Consider the following 18,843-nt stretch of genomic DNA (forward strand, 5'->3'; position numbering starts at 1 on the left):
CTGTCATTAACCTCCAAACTTGACTTCCCATTAATGTAAACATTATTATAGATTTCACACCAGCAGAAGTAGTGTGTTTCACAGCCCCTATGGCACTTTGACTCTACAAAGGCATAGTAAAGACTAGTCCATGCTATGAAGGAACATGAGAAACTGATGGTAACATGAGACACCAGCCATTAGTAGCCACATGATAAAAAGATAAAAGGAAAGAAAAAGAAACAAAAAAATAAGGCATAAGATTTCCATCTGATTCCCTACCCACTGGAAAAAAATGCTCCTTTCAACAGCCCTATTTGGTTGAGCAACTCAAACACACAGACACAGGACACATCCATATAATTTTAGCCATTTCTCAACCTCTCGAAATAACCTTTTCACTACAAAAATCAGTGCATATGTTTGTCAGCTTCCATGTACCTTCTTAGAATATACATAGAATAGCATGAACTATGTACCTTTTGTTTCCCCTATAGTATTTCTACCTGAAGTAACTTTCCATGCAAGTTCCTTTGTAGTGCTATTCTATTATCGTTTTCCCCTCATGCCACTCATGTTTGTTTGCTGTCATGGTCTCTCTCCTTCTCTTTAATATTTTATTGTTCTCATTTCTTTGCTTTCAACCATTCTTTTGTATCCATACATTTTGGGAAATATTTCTTCTGTAATTTGCCTCTCATTATCAGCCTACTATAGCCCAGTATCCCCAGACAGCAGAAATTCTAAAGACAGCCCATGAGCATGTTCTCTACCATTACTGTGAAAAAGACATGGTAACTGCAAGAATATCACTGACAGACAGTCAAAATCCTGTTTAGTCTAATAGTTTTAGTCCTACAATCCAAGGAGCATAAGGAAGAGTACTACCCTCCAAGAGGCTGCGTTGAGCTGACCCGTCAAGAGGACAGGCTTACTTAACCAGTAAAGCACAGTAGCTTCTACAAACACACTGTACCGGTGACATTATTAGAAAATAAGATGTTTTTGTGGTGGCGGAGGTGAAGTTTCTATTCGCTTGACAAATTCTGTGAGATAAAATACTTCCTTTCACAACCAGTAGGGTAAGAGAGCACAATGAAGACTGTGGAACAATAAAAACAGCCCAGAAGAAAAGACATTTCAATTATACTCACTAAAAACTGTAGTCTGACTCAGTCTTTGAGACAAATGATGAAAACTCTGACTATTCTCCACAATGTTTAAAATTGCTTCTTCATTAATAAGTGCTTCCTCTTCTTTATCAGTATGCATCCTATTAGATTCTTTAAAGGAAAAACAAAAAGCAAAAGGATAAAACTTCAGTCACAGACATCAATACAGTATGAAAGCAAACCACTTAAAATGGATTTTACTATTCAAGTATGTTTCCATTATTTGCTGTAGCAATTTTTAAAACGCTTACTCTAACAACAAAATAAAAGTGAAACTACTCTTCAGAGGTTTTTTCATACTTGACAATCAAATCTTCCTTAGCTTCTGCTAATAGCATATACAGCCAAAGCATGACATAGATTTACGCCTAAGCAATTATGCTATTAAAAATACTCACCTTTGTTCATCTTTTTATCTTTATGCACTTCTACCATATTAGCTGGTGTACACTGAAAGGCTTCAGGAGAAAGTACCTCAGAATGTAGTGTTAGCTCAGCAGAGAACTCCTCTGATCCATTACTGTAGTCCACTGATCCTGACAACGTTCTAGTTAATTGAAAACCAATTTTTAAATGCATATTTAAGGTTTACACAGAATACTATAGTTTATGGCAAATGGCTAAGCACTTACACAGAGAAGTCATTTTGCTTGAGGATTTCTTTAAGTCTCTTCTGAAAATATTTTTCACTCTCTGTTGCTGGCACAAATCCACGGTCTTTAAAATTTAAAAAAGATATGTTAGTCACTTTTACTTGGGCCTACCAACACAGAGGGAGGCTAAAATTCCTAATTCTACTAGGAAATAGCTCAAAGTGGAAGTGTCCGCTAATTTTAAGCGTCAAATTTGAGGGCTGATTTTTCAAGTGTATTTAAAAACTTGAAAATACTTCATCTACTCCCACTGATCTCATTTTCAACTGCAAGTATTAACAGCATCTAAAAATCATGTGGCAATTACATCAAGGTGAGCATCCAAGAAAAGACTACTTAATCAGTGAACAATTTTGAAAATTCTGGTTTATGAAGCCTGAATAGAATTACAGAGAAACACAGGAACAAAAAGCGATCAGAAAGCAGTTTGCCTCAGCCAGAAACCTATCTTTTTCCTTCTTGCAGTCCTCTGACTTGCTTGCCAAATATCATTCATATTTTAAAAGAAACAAGGCCTAGGTTCTACAGAGAATAGTCTTGTTCATTATACAATTAATTTGCAGAGCACAGTCTTCCCTGTGCAATGAATTTTACATAAAAATAAGGGATTTCTCTATCCTTCTATGATTTTCATCTAACATCACCTTAGCTTTATTTCAAAGGAACTGGCCTTATGCATAAACTACCATAGAAAGCTTCAGGATAAGAGATTTAATTTTGCCAGTATTTAAACATTTAAATATTTTCCATCCAGAGCACACAATCTTAATTGTCATCACCATTTATCCTGCAAAATGCTCTGCAGCTAGCTGAATCAAGATGCTTTTAGGCAAAGTTTTGTATCTTACTTTTAAATCTGGAATACACATCCTGGTCAATCAGTAAACTTGGAGCAGCAAAACAGTACACCTAAAAAGCTTTGAAATTTGACACACTGCTTTCAGTTCTAGCTCCTGCTTGTTTCTCATTCAAATTTTTTGATAAACAGCTGCATAATATATGTTTGGTGATGTTTTTATTTTTATTTTTTTACCTTGTGAATCTGGTGTCTTAATCTGAGAAGATTCACATTTCTCTCTCCGTCGCTGCTTCTCATCTTCCCATATAGCTTGCAAACCAGGGTTTCTGCCAATCTGGGCTGAAGTACACAATAACACATGAAGAGAAGTCTGTCAACATGTTGAAATGCATTCTTTCCCCCAGATTTAAAAAAAAAAAAAAAAAAAAAAAAAAAAAGACTTTCCACCTCTTTTGTCATTCTAACCTGTTATTATTTTTACTGCGATTCTTGCCTTACTCAAGGATTCAGTGTTATGCAAGTTATGGCATAAAACTCCTAATTGCTTCTAGAAAATTCTTTAGGTTTTGCTGGTCTTCTCACCAAATTCGTCTGTGTATGTATATGTACTCGTACTTGATATCGGTATTTTACTCATAGGTCTAAAGCCTTCTGTTATACATTAACAAAACCCTTTTTGTGTTGCTCTGAAAATAAACTATATTCAAAATCTGTTTTCTTCTTTATTTTTTTTTTAACTTTAGAAATGTTATACATTAGCAGATCACTAATACTGAAATCTGGAATCTGGACTGTGGCTTAACTAAACTGAACCTAACAAAGAGATGACAATACAGTTGTTTTAAAATATTTTATGGGCAAAGTTATTGATACTTCACCTTCAATATCCAGTTGATTTAAAATGTCAGCAGCTACTGCATCCACCTCCAATTCACAGGTACTTTGTGGCTCAACACCTTTCAACATTAAAGAACTGTGACAACATAAATAACGTCAGTTAATTTTATCAGTATGTTGATTTTAAAACATTCATCATCACTGTTTTTTAACTAACATCTAAAGTATTTCACAGGGGATGAGGATGAGTAAATGAATACAGAATTACCAGTTCTCATCCTCACCTGTGAAGTCTTAAATTAATGGTTATATCCCAATCTAATTAGATGGGGAATTTGTCTCTTCAGTTTAAAGGGATTACACTTTTTCTTTGGTGGGAAGAAGAGAAAGAAGTGGTAAACAATACTAAATACTACAGCATTTATAATAACGTTCTCCTCATCAAATACAGTATGAAATGGTCTGTAGAACTCTCAGCCAATAGACCACCTGTGTTAGCATAACCTTATATCCAGAAGAAGTATCAGGAAGAACTTTCCTTCCCTGTTCACAGTTCAGAGCAATCAAAACAGTGTAAGACTTCCTACTAAGGGAAGTGAAGCAAAAAATGTTTTATTTTTCACAACCTACTTTTTATTTAGAGGGTGGGGCGTGTGCCTGGGGAAAGCCTAGTAAATATGACCTGAGTATTAGCATCCCAAACATAAGCACAACTAGGGATAACTAGCTTGGTAAAGACTTAAAATACAAGAAACAGATTTAAGCTTATTGTATAGTGATCTGATCATCTTCCTTTTCAGTGACATATCTGTTAAGGTCAGTGGCCTTCCACCTGTTGCTGTCAGTGAGCTAAATTTAAAAAGTCCATGGAGAAGGCTAAGAAAGAGAAACCTCTCAGGTTTATGTCAAAGTCTGTTTACCCTTGGCAAACTTTTAGGGAAACAGAGAAAATCCTTCTAATGCTATCTACAACTAAAAAAGGCTATTCTTTAATTAAAATACGATAATCTTTAAGATCCTCTGTCTAGGTTAATTATCTCATTACTTACAACATCTGCATGTATTCTCTAACAACAACAACACAGGCTCAAGAATTTCAGTGTAGAATCTAAGATATAATTCATCAGTATTTCCAATCCTCTCTGTAAGCTCTGAATAGAAGGAAGTATAGTGCAAAGAGGCAGCAGGTGTATTTAAAAGCCAGATAGCCCTGCCGCCTTCTCTGAAAATGAAGTATTAAGCTATCTAGAAAACTGAAAGAAAGGTAAAATTAAACTGCTTAGACATACCGCATATGTTTTAAGAGCAAAATTCTGACGACTTCTCAGAAAACAGCCCATGCAAAGACCTGCCTACAGTCCATGATGTAAGTGAATTGCCAAATGAAGGAATACTTCCAAACACGTGCAACATTTCTTTTGTCTCACTTTCTTCTGGCCCCCAGCTTTCCAGGGTTCCCCCAGGAGAACAATCCTTTCCTCTACAAACTGAGGTCCTACTGCCCAAAGGGCAAAGGCTAAGATATTGTCTTCAAAAGAAGAAAAGGGTGTGGGGAGTGGGATAAATTAAGAGGGCTATCTATAGATAAGGTCTTCTATAGACACATAGGAGCAGCCTCACATTCACAAGCCTTGGTCCTAATGAGGGACCTTAACCACTCCAGTATCTGTTGGAGGGACAACACAGCAGGACATAAGCAATCCAGCAGGTTCCTGGAATGCGTCGGTGATAACTTCCAAGTGACAGAGGAGCCAACAAGGAGAGCTGCCATGCTGGGCCTTGTTCTCACCAACAAGGCTCGTGGGGAATGTGAAGCTCAAGTGCAGTCTTGGCTGCAGTGACTCTGAAATGGAGGAGTTAAAGACCCTTAGGGCATGCATGGATGAACAAGGAGCTCCTAGCCAAACTCAAACAGAAATAGGAGGCCTACAGAGGGTGGAAGCAAGGACAGGCAGCCTGGGAGGGATACAGAGAAATTGTCCGAACAGCCAGGGATCAGGTTAGGAAAGCTAAAGCCCTGATAGAACTAAATCTGTCTAGGGATGTCAATGGCAACAAAAAAGGCTTCTGTAAGTACATCAGCGATAAAAGGAAAACTAGGGAAAATGTGGGCCCTCACTGGAAGGAAACAGAAAACCTGGTTACCCACAATATGGAAAAGACTGAGGTACTCAATGACTTTTCTGCCTCAGTCTTCACTGGCAAGTGCTCTAGCTTTGCCCAAGATTTCAAGTGCTCAAGCTTTCACCCAAGCTGCAGAAGGCAAAGGCAGAGACTAGGAGAATGAAGAACTGCCCACTGTAGAAGAACACCAGCTTTGGGACCATCTAAAGAACCTGAAGGTTCACACGTCCACGGGACCAGATGAGATGCATCCAAGGGTCCTGAGGGAACTGGTGGATGAAGTTGCTAAGCCACTCTCCATTGTATTTGAGAAGTCAGGGCAGTCCAGTGAACTTCCCACTGACTGTAAAAGGGGAAAATAGGAAGAACCAGGGAACTACAGGTGAGTCAGTCTCACCTCTGTGCCTGGCAAGACTGTGGAGCAGATCCTTCTGGAAACTATGCTATGGCAGATGGAAAACCAAGAGGTGATTGGTGACAGCCAACATGGCTTCACTAAGGGCAAGTTGTGCCTGAAAAATCTGATGGCCTTCTACAACATGGCTACACTGATGGTGGATAAGGAAAAAGCAACTGACCTCACCTATGTGGACTTGTGCAACGTTTGACATTGTCCTGTGTGACACCCTTGTCTCCAAATTGGAGAGACTTGGATTTGATGGATGGACCGTTATCCATCTGATTTGATGGACCACCTGGTGGATAAGGAATTGGATGCATGGTCACACTCAAAGAGTTGTGGTTAATGGCTTGATGTCCAGGTGGAGATCAGTGATGAGTGGTGTTCCTCAGGGGTCAGTATTGGGACCAGCACTGTTTAACACCTTTGTTGTTGGCATGAACAGTGGGATTGAGTGCACCCTCAGCAAGTTTGCTGATAACCCCAAGCAGTGTGGTGCAGTCAACATGCTGGAAGGAAGGGATGCCATTCACAAGGACCATGACAGGCTTGAGAGGTGGGCCTGTGCAAAACTCACAAAGTTCTACAACGCCCAATGCAAAGTCCTGCACCGGGGCCGGGGCAATCCCAAGCACAAATACAGGCTGGTCAGAAAATGGATTGAGAACATGCCTGCAGAGAAGCACTCATGAGGGTGTGGGAGATGCTTGATGAGAAACATAACATGAGCCAGCAATGTGCACTTGCAGCCCAGAAAGCCAACCTAGGAACTACATAAAGATTAAGAAAGGCACTGGAAAACAAATTCTTTTCCTAGTAAGACTGTTAGATCACACTATTATGTAGAGGGAAAACTGAAATTGTTAGGCTATAACTACTTTATTACTCCTGTATATATTTATCAACCTATGAAGAAATATTATCAGTTGAAATATCAACTGCATTTTGCATAATGCAGAAATAGCTTCCTGCATTGCTGGGGAGAACACTGAGACCTTCTAAGTAAATAAGAAAATTATTTTTAAACATAAAAGAATGAAGTTCTGAAACAGTTCATCTTTTCTATTTTATTTAAGTCTCATTTCTATGCACTTACAGCTTGGTAGCTTTGTTTAGGCAAAGAACTGCATGACAAGATGGAAATAAAACCAGTGTTAGAGTTTTAAGCAGAAAATTAAACAAGTCTTAAGTAATCTTAAAATATTGGCATTTATGGGTGTAAAGACAGAGAGCACTGAAAGGAGATATATAGTTATTTGGTCATTGATTCTGTCCATGTATCACAGTAATGCAAAGCTCTAGTTTGGTTGGTCACCTGATGCATAATGTGACTTCTCGGGTAAGGAAAAAATATTCTTCTCCAGTAGGCTGATGGTGTTTTCTGTGATAACCTCAACCTGTCTACAGCAGACTCAGCTTCCAAGAATCATCCTTGCTCTCCTCTTGTATCACATTATAACAAGGGAAATGCTATTGGGAACTGAAACCCTGTATTATACATACTACAAAAATGAGAAACAGAACCAAAATGAAGGATAAGAAAAAAGGAATAGGTATCATGAAAGTAAATTTTTAGAAATTGGTAGACACTTAATATTTTGAAAGAACATCATTTAAAAGCTGAGAGAAAAAGTTTGCAGAATAATTTCTGGGCAGCCATACTTTTAAAATTTGTGATGTCAAGTTTTGCGGTTGCCTTAGTACCATAAATGTAATATTGCAAATTTATTGCATTTTTCTTTTGGTTTTGGTTTTTGCTCTGTTAGAGGAAAAGAATGCAGAGCAGGACATTTCTTTATTTTAAACATCAAAAAGCAGTCCAGCAGAAGCAGTGCAGCACCTATGTAGAATTCATTAATGACTGTAAGATACATATTAACATATGATCACCAATCCCTCCAGTCAGCAGTATTGGTTCAGATCTTTTGTGATAATTAAAAAAATAGATCATAGAACTCCTAAATCAAAGCAGCTCAGACTTCTACCTGAAGCAGACTGCCCATGCCCTAATGCATACATAAGGACTACCCATTGCCATCATTTCCCTTCCCTCCCAGTCACATTATGAATTGAGAAACGAGTCCACAATATGATCAGAATGCACACTTTTCATGTCACATGTCACTGCATCTCCCAATACTCCTAAATCAAATCACATATCCTGAGCAGCTATAAGGCTGCAATTACCAGGTGAGAAGACAGCATGAAAATGCCAGAAAATATCCAGTCTCCTAATTTTCGCCAGTTGAACACATGAACTACTTTAGATGATTAGCAATTACGACTTGGAAGATTCTCAAAGTGATCTGTTCATCACAGATTGCCCTATGGATACATAAGACCAATCATTGGGCTTATACCATATGAAAAAGACAATGTCAATGTAATCTCAAAATCATGGTTTGAGAATCTCGCTACTAAAACAAGGTTAGAAAATAAGATTTACCATGTCCCAGCCAACACTTTTCATATCATCTAGGTTTCATTTTGTAAAACAGAACGTAGATAGAATTGTTCACAAGACACAACCTGTAATACACATGTATGAAAGGCAGGCTTAACCGAGGAGGAGCACAGGATTGGAGGCAACCTATCTGTACAAGAATGAAGTTTACTCTGATGAGAAGCAAGATAAATCATGGGTGCTAAACATTGTGTTGCCATGTCTAGACTACTAGAGATATTCAAATTAATTCATTTAAAATTCCCTTTTATACCTGCAGACTATGCTGAAAAATGGAAATACAAATCCATTGTACCTTTGTAACTAAGCTCCAAATCAATTGCCAGGGAAGCTCATGGAGCAGATTATCTTGAGTGTCATCACACGGCACTTACAGGGTAACCAGGCGATCAGGCCCAGGCAGCATGGGTTTATGAAAGGCAGGTCCTGCTTGACGAACCTGATCTCCTTCTATGACAAAGTGACATGCTTAGTGGATGAGGGAAAGGCTGTGGATGTGGTCTACCTTGATTTCAGTAAGGCTTTTGACACCGTTTCCCACAACATTCTCCTGAAGAAACTGGCTGCTCATGGCTTGGACTGGCGTACGCTTCGTTGGGCTAAAAACTGGCTGGATGGCTGGGCCCAAAGAGTCGTGGTGAATGGAGTCAAATCCAGTTGGAGGCCGGTCACTAGTGGCGTCCCCCAAGGCTCAGTGCTGGGGCCAGTCCTCTTTCATATCTTTATCGATGATCTGGATGAGGGGATCGAGTGCACCCTCAGTAAGTTTGCAGATGACACCAAGTTAGGTGCGTGTGTCAACCTGCTCGAGGGCAGGAAGGCTCTGCAGGAGGATCTGGATAGGCTGGACCGATGGGCTGAGGCCAACTGTACGAAGCTCAACAAGGCCAAGTGCCGGGTCCTGCACCTGGGGTGCAACAACCCCAAGCAGCGCTACAGGCTGGGAGATGAGTGGTTGGAAAGCTGCCTGGCAGAGAAGGACCTGGGAGTATTGGTGGATAGTTGGCTGAATATGAGCCAGCAGTGTGCTCAGGTGGCCAAGAAGGCCAACAGCATCCTGGCTTGTATAAGAAGCAGTGTGGCCAGCAGGGCTAGGGAAGCGATTGTCCCCCTGTACTCGGCTCTGGTGAGGCCGCACCTCAAGTACTGTGTTAGGTTTTGGGCCCCTCACTACAAGAAGGACATGGAGGTGCTCGAGAGAGTCCAGAGAAGGACAACAAAGCTGGTGAGGGGTCTGGAGAACAAGTCTTATGAGGAGCGGCTGAGGGAGCTGGGGTCGTTCAGCCTGGAGAAGAGGAGGCTCAGGGGCAACCTTATCACTCTTTGTAGGTACACTAAAGGAGGCTGTGGCGAGGTAGGAGTTGGTCTATTCTCCCACATGCCTGGTGACAGGACGAGGGGGAATGGGCTAAAGTTGCACCAGGGGAGGTTTAGGTTGGATATTAGGAAAAACTTCTTTACCAAAAGGGTTGTTAGGCATTGGGATGGGCTGCCCAGGGAAGTGGTTGAGTCACCGTCCCTGAAGGTCTTTAAGAGACGTTTAGATGTAGAGCTCAGTGATATGGTTTAGTGAAGGACTTGTTAGTGTTAGGTCAGAGGTTGGACTGGGTGATCTTGGAGGTCTCTTCCAACCTAGACGATTCTGTGATTCTGTAATTATTTTGAGACGAGGCAGAGAGGCTAAAGAGAATGATCCTAATTTCTGAGGAAAGTAGAAGCTTGTTGGCACTATCCACTGCCATAATAACAATGTAGGATGAAAGCTGAGCTCACTGTACTCAAAGAAAGTACCAAGGTTTGATTCCTCAGGTGCTGAGACATTGAACTAAAGCAAGAATTGACACAGTATTAAAAAACTACCCACTACAGTTTACTAGATCAAAGCCCTCAAAAACCTTGAAGAATGGACATCAAGGTCAGTAACTTAATTCACCAATATTAATGACAGGCTAGGGAAATGAGTTCTGTGATGACTGTCTCAGGTATTTATAATGTTAAACTGAGGATAGCAGACATAAAATGAATCCCACAGAGGACCTGAGATGTCACTCAACTGCACTGACAAGGACTCTACCCTTTCACATAGTAATTTTATTATTTCATATTCTGTTCATGGAAGAAAAACTTTCTTTGTCTGCAGCTGTTCCAATGACTTGAATAATATACGTATTTTGCTAAAAGCCAAGTGGCTAAATAAAAACATGTACATTCTGACAAGTGAGAAAAGCAATTATGACAGCCAGAAAACTAGTAGAAATCTTTAACATTATATAACTGCTAGACTGCACAATAGTGTTATTTGTCAGATCTCTCCACTTCCACATAAAATAGAGTTCAGTAGCAGATCTGGGATTTAAAAAAGAAAGCTTTTCTCAAAAAACATCCCGCCAATTGTTCTGCTTTTAACACACCATGTCCAAGTGGTAGACTTGACTGTCAGATCACTCCAAGCCTGATGTTTACCAGAAAGTCCTCACTGGAACCCATGGAAGTGTTTCATCATTTATTATCAGCTACCTGACGGATAAACATAAATGTGTCCCATATGAAGAATTCCTCTTGTCAAAGCTGTTGGATAGCACTGTCAGGTTCAGGTGACTACTGCCTATTTTTTGGTGGGCTTTGCAGGTTCCGTTCTGATAACCCTGGCACGTATCATATCTAAAAACCTTACAACATCAGAGATTCCTGGGCACTACTGGCTTTGGACATCTGTCTACTTCATAACAGAATTACTCAGAGAGATAATCAGAGAACTTGGTATCACCTGCAGCAAGGACTTGGCAGATACACGTTAGAATTTATCTCTAAGACTGATTCTGAATGTATGCAATACCAAGAATAATGATTCTAAACAGATATCCCCATCATTAATACAAGGCAGCCCTATAAATTTTGTGGTCTCAAACAGCATTTGACTCAGTTTTCCCCTTTTGCTTTTTCTTGAAAGACCAGCTAACAACCTAAAATACGTATAGGTGTGACAGATTCATGAGATCTTCTAATATGATACAAATGAAGAGCAAAGACTTAAGAGTTCAGTACTGACATGTAAACTCCAAGTATGGCTGCAAGCATTCAAATGGTGAAATACAGTAAGTAAAAACTTTGTGCTCAACAATTCACAAAGCACTTAAATATTTAACTTGAACTCTTCAAGATGACTGAATAATAACACGAAGGGACTGTGCTGGCAGTGCACAACAAAGTACATACTAATACAGCTGTTGATATAGCTATACACAGAAAACTAATGTTTGGAGTATAGAACATACTTTGTTAAGGAAGAACAGAAGAAAAGGCAGGACACCTTTACATGTATCCAGCAGTAATGTAGAATACAAGAATAAAACGGCATGGAAAAAACCTGAGTCACAATCATTTTAGGTAACAACTACAAGGGTTTTCTGGGATAGACATCTCCTATACCATCTGGGTCAGATCTATCCCTCAGCAAGGTTGATCATAATGCTTACGGGCCCACTAAACTAATGCAGATGGAAGTTTTCAGAATTTTAAAGGAAATGAAGTAGGAAGGCAAACTGAAATTGAGACAAACTACAATATGGCTATAATGACAAGAACACTGTTTTAAGTTGATGTCTCCCATAATTAATCCAGGAGAAATTAGGCAAATAATTTTGTATACATTTAGAATAAAGCAAAATCATGAACAGAAAAGAGATTAGGTTTGTTACTTTGCAGTGACATGTACATCCTATAGCACATGGAAGACAGTCATGCTAGAAAACCCTTAATAAAATAATTAATTTTCTAGACAAAGGAATGTTTGACACAGTATCAAATGGGAAGCAATTTAAGTTGGAGGAGATGTAAATTAGTTCCTAAATTATTAAAGCAAGTAAAAAGCTGGCTAAAGGCGAAATTCCTACTGGTTATACAAAAAAGACAGCAGGGTTGATAAAAAAATTCTTAGCATGGAATATGGATCAGTTTATGGGACTGAGTTTATTTCTCATCTCATTAATATCGTTGTCAGGAAATCCAGAAACGTACTAATGAAATATGCTGATAAGACAGTCTGGTAGATATACTGGATACATTGCCAGATCATAGTATCATAAAACAAGAACTGAATAACTGAGAACTAGAATAAGAGAAATACGATGAAATTAAAAAATGGGATACAAGACCCTATGTGAACTTATCAGAGATTCCAACTAGAATATTACCACTTGGAAAAAAAAAAGGAAGAGGAGAAACATCTTGTACTAATGAATCCTAAAACGACTGAGAGACAAAGTGACATGGTAAATGAGACTATAAAAGATGTCAGGGAGAGAACTACCAGTATCATTGCATAACGCACTAAAGAGAATTTGTTTGGTATTGTGGTGGTTTTACCCTGCTGGGCAGCTGAACTCCACCACAACCACTCTCTCACTCCCTCTGCTCAAAGAAAAAAAGAGGGAGAAAATATGATGGAAAGGGCTCAGTGGCTGAGATAAGGACAGGGAGATCACTCACCAATTATCATCACAGGCAAAACACATTCAGCATAGGGAGATTAATATAATTTATTGCTAGTAGGCTAGAACAGTGAGAAACTAAAAACAAACTAAGAACACCTTCCCCCCATTCACCCTCTTCTACATCCGCCCCCAATGTGGCGCAGGGAAATGGGGAATGGGGGCTGTGGTCAGTCCCTAACGCTTCGTTTCCAATGCTCCTTCACGGTCACTCTCTGCCCTTGGCTCCAGTGTGGGGTCTTCAAGATGCCTCCAACGTGGGCCCATGCTGTGGGGTGCTGTCCTTCAGGAACAAACTGCTCCTCCATGTGCTGCAGCGTGGAGATCTGCTCCATGTGGGACCCATGGGCTGCAGGGGGACAGCCTGCTCCACCAGGGGCCTCTCCACAGGCCGCAGGGGAACTGCTGCTGTGTGCCTGGAGCACCTCCTGCCCTCCTGCTGCACTGACCTGGGGGTCTGCAGGGCTGGTTCTCACTCCTCTCTCCCAGCTGCAGTATTTTTCCCCTTTCTTCAATCTGCTCTCCCAGAGGCCCACACAGCGTCACTCCCTGTGACTCGGCTCTGGCAAGTAGCAGGTCCCTCTTGAAGCCATCTGGAGCTGGCTCTGATCTGACATGCGGCAGCTGCTCTGCTCTGCTCACAGAGGCCACCCCTGCAGCCCCCTGCCTCCAAGACCTTGCCACATAAACCCTGGACAGGTAATAGTGTGTAGTATGCAGGCTTCACATTTGAACAAACTCCTACTGGCAAAAGAACAAACGGGCAGGCTTGATATTTGCCCCATTACCGTTAACATCCCACTGTTGAAGTGTGTGTGAGAGCTGGAGATAGGATGGCACAAGTGAGGTGTTGCACCCCTGGCTGTATACACAAAAGCATGGAAGCAGGGGGAAAGAAGGCTTGTGTGTAGAGCCATGAACATGAGAGCCTGGAGAGGAGACACCCATGGCTCCTACAGCACTGGGCACATCCCTCTTTGGGTGTGACAGCCAAGGGAGAGCTATTTGTTTTCTTTTTCTGCTTTCCCCAGTATGCATCAAGTAACATCAGATAATTCTGGCCTACGTTATGATCCACCTCTGTACCCCCAAAAAGGTCAAGTAATTTGGCTCACATAACCTAGCCAGATAAAGGTTGAAACGTGCTATGAATGAAGTAACAAGCCCAGAACACGAGAAGTAATAGCCCAAGAAAAAAATGGCTATTACTTGAGCACAAATAAAACCATGAGACAACTATCAGATTAATGTTGTTTCAAAATCTCCTTAAAGTAGGAGTAGCAGTATCATAGAAACGGACACTACATTGCACAAACTCAAGTTTTTAACACACTAGAAAGATAAGAAATCTGGTTTAAAGGACTTGCTTTCTTCTGTGGAAGTGAATGATCCCAGCTGAACCTGATAAGCTGCTCAGGGAAGAATGACAGGAACTACCCAAAGACTAAGACTACTAGATGACAGAGTATTTAAAAGGACATGTCAAACATTAAAAAGTAGCTTAAAAATGGACTTGTTACGGGTAAACTACACAAATTTGGGTTGCAGCAGATACTGGCTGTTTCCCTCCCTCCCTCCCTCCTCTCTCTCAACTGCAAAAAACAAATACATGCTTTTTCTTACAGAAGCAAAGCCGTTAAAAGCTGTAGACTACCAAACGTCTAGAAAAAATTAAGAGCATGGCAGACAAGCATGAGAATTCTAAGCAGAGATTCTTACATAGCTACTATCTGAAATGGACAAATTACAACAGTGGCAGTACACTATTCATCTTAGTTAAGGGTGATTACAAAAACAGAATCTGTGAACTGATGCGTAAGTATTCGCTGTAACTTTTAAACTGATTTAGCTTTTCATCAGAAGTCGTTAGCTAGAAACATATTTTCTAAGAAACAGAAAACTGAATCTGCCTTATATATTGTTATTGTTAACTCCCAGTTAGATTTTCCCCACTATTTACCAAGGATACAAAGTCTCAGATGGACAAAATACTAAGAAACAAAATAATGATCATCTGTGTCACCTTAGTGCCTTTTTAAAAAACAAAAACAAAAAACAAAAACAAAAACCAACATATAAAACCCTGTATATAGGGTTCCTTTAAATGTGAGACTGGAACCCTGTAGTACATAGAAGTTGCTACTAATGAGCAAATACAGTGTATGTTAAAAAAAATTAGGCACACTGACCTTGGTATTTCATCTTCATCCCATTCAATGAAAGATGTGCTGTTTGAATTTTCTGCAAAATGAATTCTATGATGTTTACTTGCACCTGATATATCACCTAAAAGAAAAATAGTATGAGAAATTAATTAACGTATGCTTCAGTAATGTTTTAATTTTTTTTACAAATATAATTACATAATTTCAACTATTATTTAATATTATCAGCCAAAATGCTTCTGAAGAATGAACTGCACTGCATGATACTGGCTTCAGAATAACTACACTACCATTGAAATGACTTGGCTTTCTTAATTGCATGTGGACACACACAAGAAGAGAAAAGTTTTCTCAATACACCAACTTTATTAGAATTGAATTTGCTGTCATCTGCTCATATCTTAAGCTAAATTCTAGCTTTTATTTTTTGAGTACGTTAGTATATCATTGCTTAGTCTTAAGTAAAATTCAGGATTCCCAAGTGTCTGGGTCCTCAGGTCAGATCCCAATGGAAATTACAGGCCAAAGTAAACACTAAATTCTGCTTCACGCTTTTCCTCTTTCTTATCCATGAGCTGAAAGAGAATACAATACATTCCAGAAGTAGAGGCATGGTAGAAGTTAAGTGGAAAACTACAATGAAGGCAGACGTTGTCTGACCTACAAATACAGAAAACACTCGCTTGGAGGTTTCAGTGTAAGGAAGTGTGCTCCAAGGTCATCCTGGAGAAGTCCCCTTTGAAGATTTACCACCTCCCTTGTGGTCTCCTTCTGAACCTTCGCTCTTCAGATGAAGGAAAGACAATATACACAGGATGTGGCACAGGAAAGAAAAAAGCCCTGGAATGGGGTTGGAGAGGAAACTGGAGGAGAAAACCTGAGAAATTACTCAGTCTCCCACTTCAACATAAAAGACCTGCTTGAACCTTGAATTTTCTCAGCTATATCAGCTTATATCTGTGTATTCCTGTTACTACAAATTTACCAGCTGAACTCTCTCAGACTTCAAAACTGTCTACTCATCTAAGTGACAAAAATAGCACTGGAAACAGGCTTTTGATGCTGCCTACTTACATTTAGGAACAGATTTATTATGGATGTTTCTATTCCTCATCAAACTGATTTTTAGATCATCGTCTGCAAGGGAGGAAAAATAAATATGCTGCATGTATTTAGGTAAAGGCTTATATTGCCATCTAGGACACACAGTTCAGCCTGGCCTGCATGGCACAAACTACAGTTGACTAAAATGAATGTACACACCCAAGACACAGAAATTATCAAGCAGGCAGGTAAGCGTGCCAGTCATAAACAGAGACCATGCCTTCTTCACCAGTCTGACAGGTCTGGGCTGGGAAGGGATGGCTCTTCTTAGGTCTGCAGTGCAAGGACTGGCCTCTCAACAGCACTGCCTATAGGCTGTAGCAGAGACAAACCCCTTTGTTGCTCAGCCGCTCTGCTAGGGGTAGTAGATAGCAATCCTCTGCCTGGGGGCTACAGCCAACTGAGGCAGGCTACAAGCACGATGTGGAGACATTCAAAGCAATATTAATCCTGTGAGGAGCACTGCTTCTATTATCTGATCAAGCGAGGACAAGGTAGTCTGTTTCTTGTTTTTATCCTCTTGGATTCTCCCCTGTAAGAAGTTAAGGTCCGATGGTTTCAGCCCCTGCTACTACTCTTCCATGCTCTCCTCCCTATTCAAGGCCTAGGTCTCTCATTCTTAAATAAACGATGAATGAGAATATAAACAGCTTACATCTCTATCACCTATCATGTGAAAGGGAAAGGAAGAAGGCCTATGGAAAACCAATGTGAGCAACTATTTAATAAGTTGGATTATGTGTCTCCAGAATGTCATCCAAAACCTTGGATGTTTGGAAGACGACAGGTAGTGATTATACTTCCTCAGGACTGAAGGTCCTGAAAATGCTGTGGCTGAGCTTTTGATTTTCTACAGTTATGACACCACCAAAAAAAGCGTGGCCTACTGCTGTGTATGGAAAGAGTATTTTTCTTTAGATGTTATGAAACTCCACGGAGTAATCTATTGCTGTCTATATATATATACATAAGAATAATGGGAAGAATTAAAGTCAGCATGATTCATTTCCTGTTTTTACAGAAAGGTACTTTACTGTTCTTTTAAAATCTTGCTTTAGCTGTAAGAACAATTATGATTTCACAAAACAACATTTATTTTTCTAAATGTAAGTACCAAAGACATAATGTTTTTCCTACTGCTACATCCCCTTTATACTGAAGCATTTAGATAAAATTATGGATATTCTTACCAATCTTTTGTTTTATCCAAGTGTATACATTCCAAATGCCAAGCTAATTTTTAAAACAAAAGATTGGTAAGAATATCCATAATTTTATCTAAATGCTTCAGTATAAAGGGGTGTAGCAGTAGGAAAAACATTATGTCTTTGGTACTTACATTTAGAAAAATAAATGTTGTTTTGTGAAATCATAATTGTTCTTACAGCTAAAGCAAGATTTAAAAGACAGTAAAGTACCTTTCTGTAAAAACAGGAAATGAATCATGCTGACTTTAATTCTTCCCATTATTCTTATGTATTATATATAGACAGCAATAGATTACTCCGTGGAGTTTCATAACATCTAAAGAAAAATACTCTTTCCATACACAGCAGTAGGCACGCTTTTTTTGTGGTGTCATAACTGTAGAAAATCAAAAGCTCAGCACAGCATTTTCAGGACCTTCAGTCCTGAGGAAGTATAATCACTACCTGTCGTCTTCCAAACATCCAAGGTTTTGGATGACATTCTGGAGACACATAATCCAACTTATTAAATAGTTGCTCACATTGGTTTTCCATAGGCCTTCTTCCTTTCCCTTTCACATGATAGGTGATAGAGATGTAAGCTGTTTATATTCTCATTCATCGTTTATTTAAGAATGAGAGACCTAGGCCTTGAATAGGGAGGAGAGCATGGAAGAGTAGTAGCAGGGGCTGAAACCATCGGACCTTAACTTCTTACAGGGGAGAATCCAAGAGGATAAAAACAAGAAACAGACTACCTTGTCCTCGCTTGATCAGATAATAGAAGCAGTGCTCCTCACAGGATTAATATTGCTTTGAATGTCTCCACATCGTGCTTGTAGCCTGCCTCAGTTGGCTGTAGCCCCCAGGCAGAGGATTGCTATCTACTACCCCTAGCAGAGCGGCTGAGCAACAAAGGGGTTTGTCTCTGCTACAGCCTATAGGCAGTGCTGTTGAGAGGCCAGTCCTTGCACTGCAGACCTAAGAAGAGCCATCCCTTCCCAGCCCAGACCTGTCAGACTGGTGAAGAAGGCATGGTCTCTGTTTATGACTGGCACGCTTACCTGCCTGCTTGATAATTTCTGTGTCTTGGGTGTGTACATTCATTTTAGTCAACTGTAGTTTGTGCCATGCAGGCCAGGCTGAACTGTGTGTCCTAGATGGCAATATAAGCCTTTACCTAAATACATGCAGCATATTTATTTTTCCTCCCTTGCAGACGATGATCTAAAAATCAGTTTGATGAGGAATAGAAACATCCATAATAAATCTGTTCCTAAATGTAAGTAGGCAGCATCAAAAGCCTGTTTCCAGTGCTATTTTTGTCACTTAGATGAGTAGACAGTTTTGAAGTCTGAGAGAGTTCAGCTGGTAAATTTGTAGTAACAGGAATACACAGATATAAGCTGATATAGCTGAGAAAATTCAAGGTTCAAGCAGGTCTTTTATGTTGAAGTGGGAGACTGAGT

The 18,843-nt window shown here is 39.9% G+C and overlaps 1 protein-coding gene across 1 annotated transcript in view; it reads right to left on the minus strand.

The window, feature by feature from the left end:
• LOC126913779 (DNA polymerase zeta catalytic subunit-like) overlaps nucleotides 1-15,198 on the minus strand; it is a gene marked incomplete at its 3' end in the record, with an annotated part of 30,964 nt that extends 15,766 nt beyond the window's left edge. Inside the window, exons 1-6 of the mRNA XM_050717009.1 lie at nucleotides 15,108-15,198; nucleotides 3,482-3,576; nucleotides 2,838-2,942; nucleotides 1,784-1,868; nucleotides 1,550-1,698; nucleotides 1,134-1,262 (exon numbers count right to left, since the gene is read on the minus strand). Of these exons, the coding sequence (XP_050572966.1) occupies nucleotides 1,134-1,262; nucleotides 1,550-1,698; nucleotides 1,784-1,868; nucleotides 2,838-2,942; nucleotides 3,482-3,569 (556 nt within the window). The remainder of the gene's footprint in view (nucleotides 1-1,133; nucleotides 1,263-1,549; nucleotides 1,699-1,783; nucleotides 1,869-2,837; nucleotides 2,943-3,481; nucleotides 3,577-15,107) is intronic.
• Nucleotides 15,199-18,843: the final 3,645 nt, after the last annotated feature.

The sequence above is a fragment of the Cygnus atratus genome, unplaced genomic scaffold (assembly GCF_013377495.2).
Source record: "Cygnus atratus isolate AKBS03 ecotype Queensland, Australia unplaced genomic scaffold, CAtr_DNAZoo_HiC_assembly HiC_scaffold_84, whole genome shotgun sequence".
NCBI lineage: Eukaryota > Metazoa > Chordata > Aves > Anseriformes > Anatidae > Cygnus > Cygnus atratus.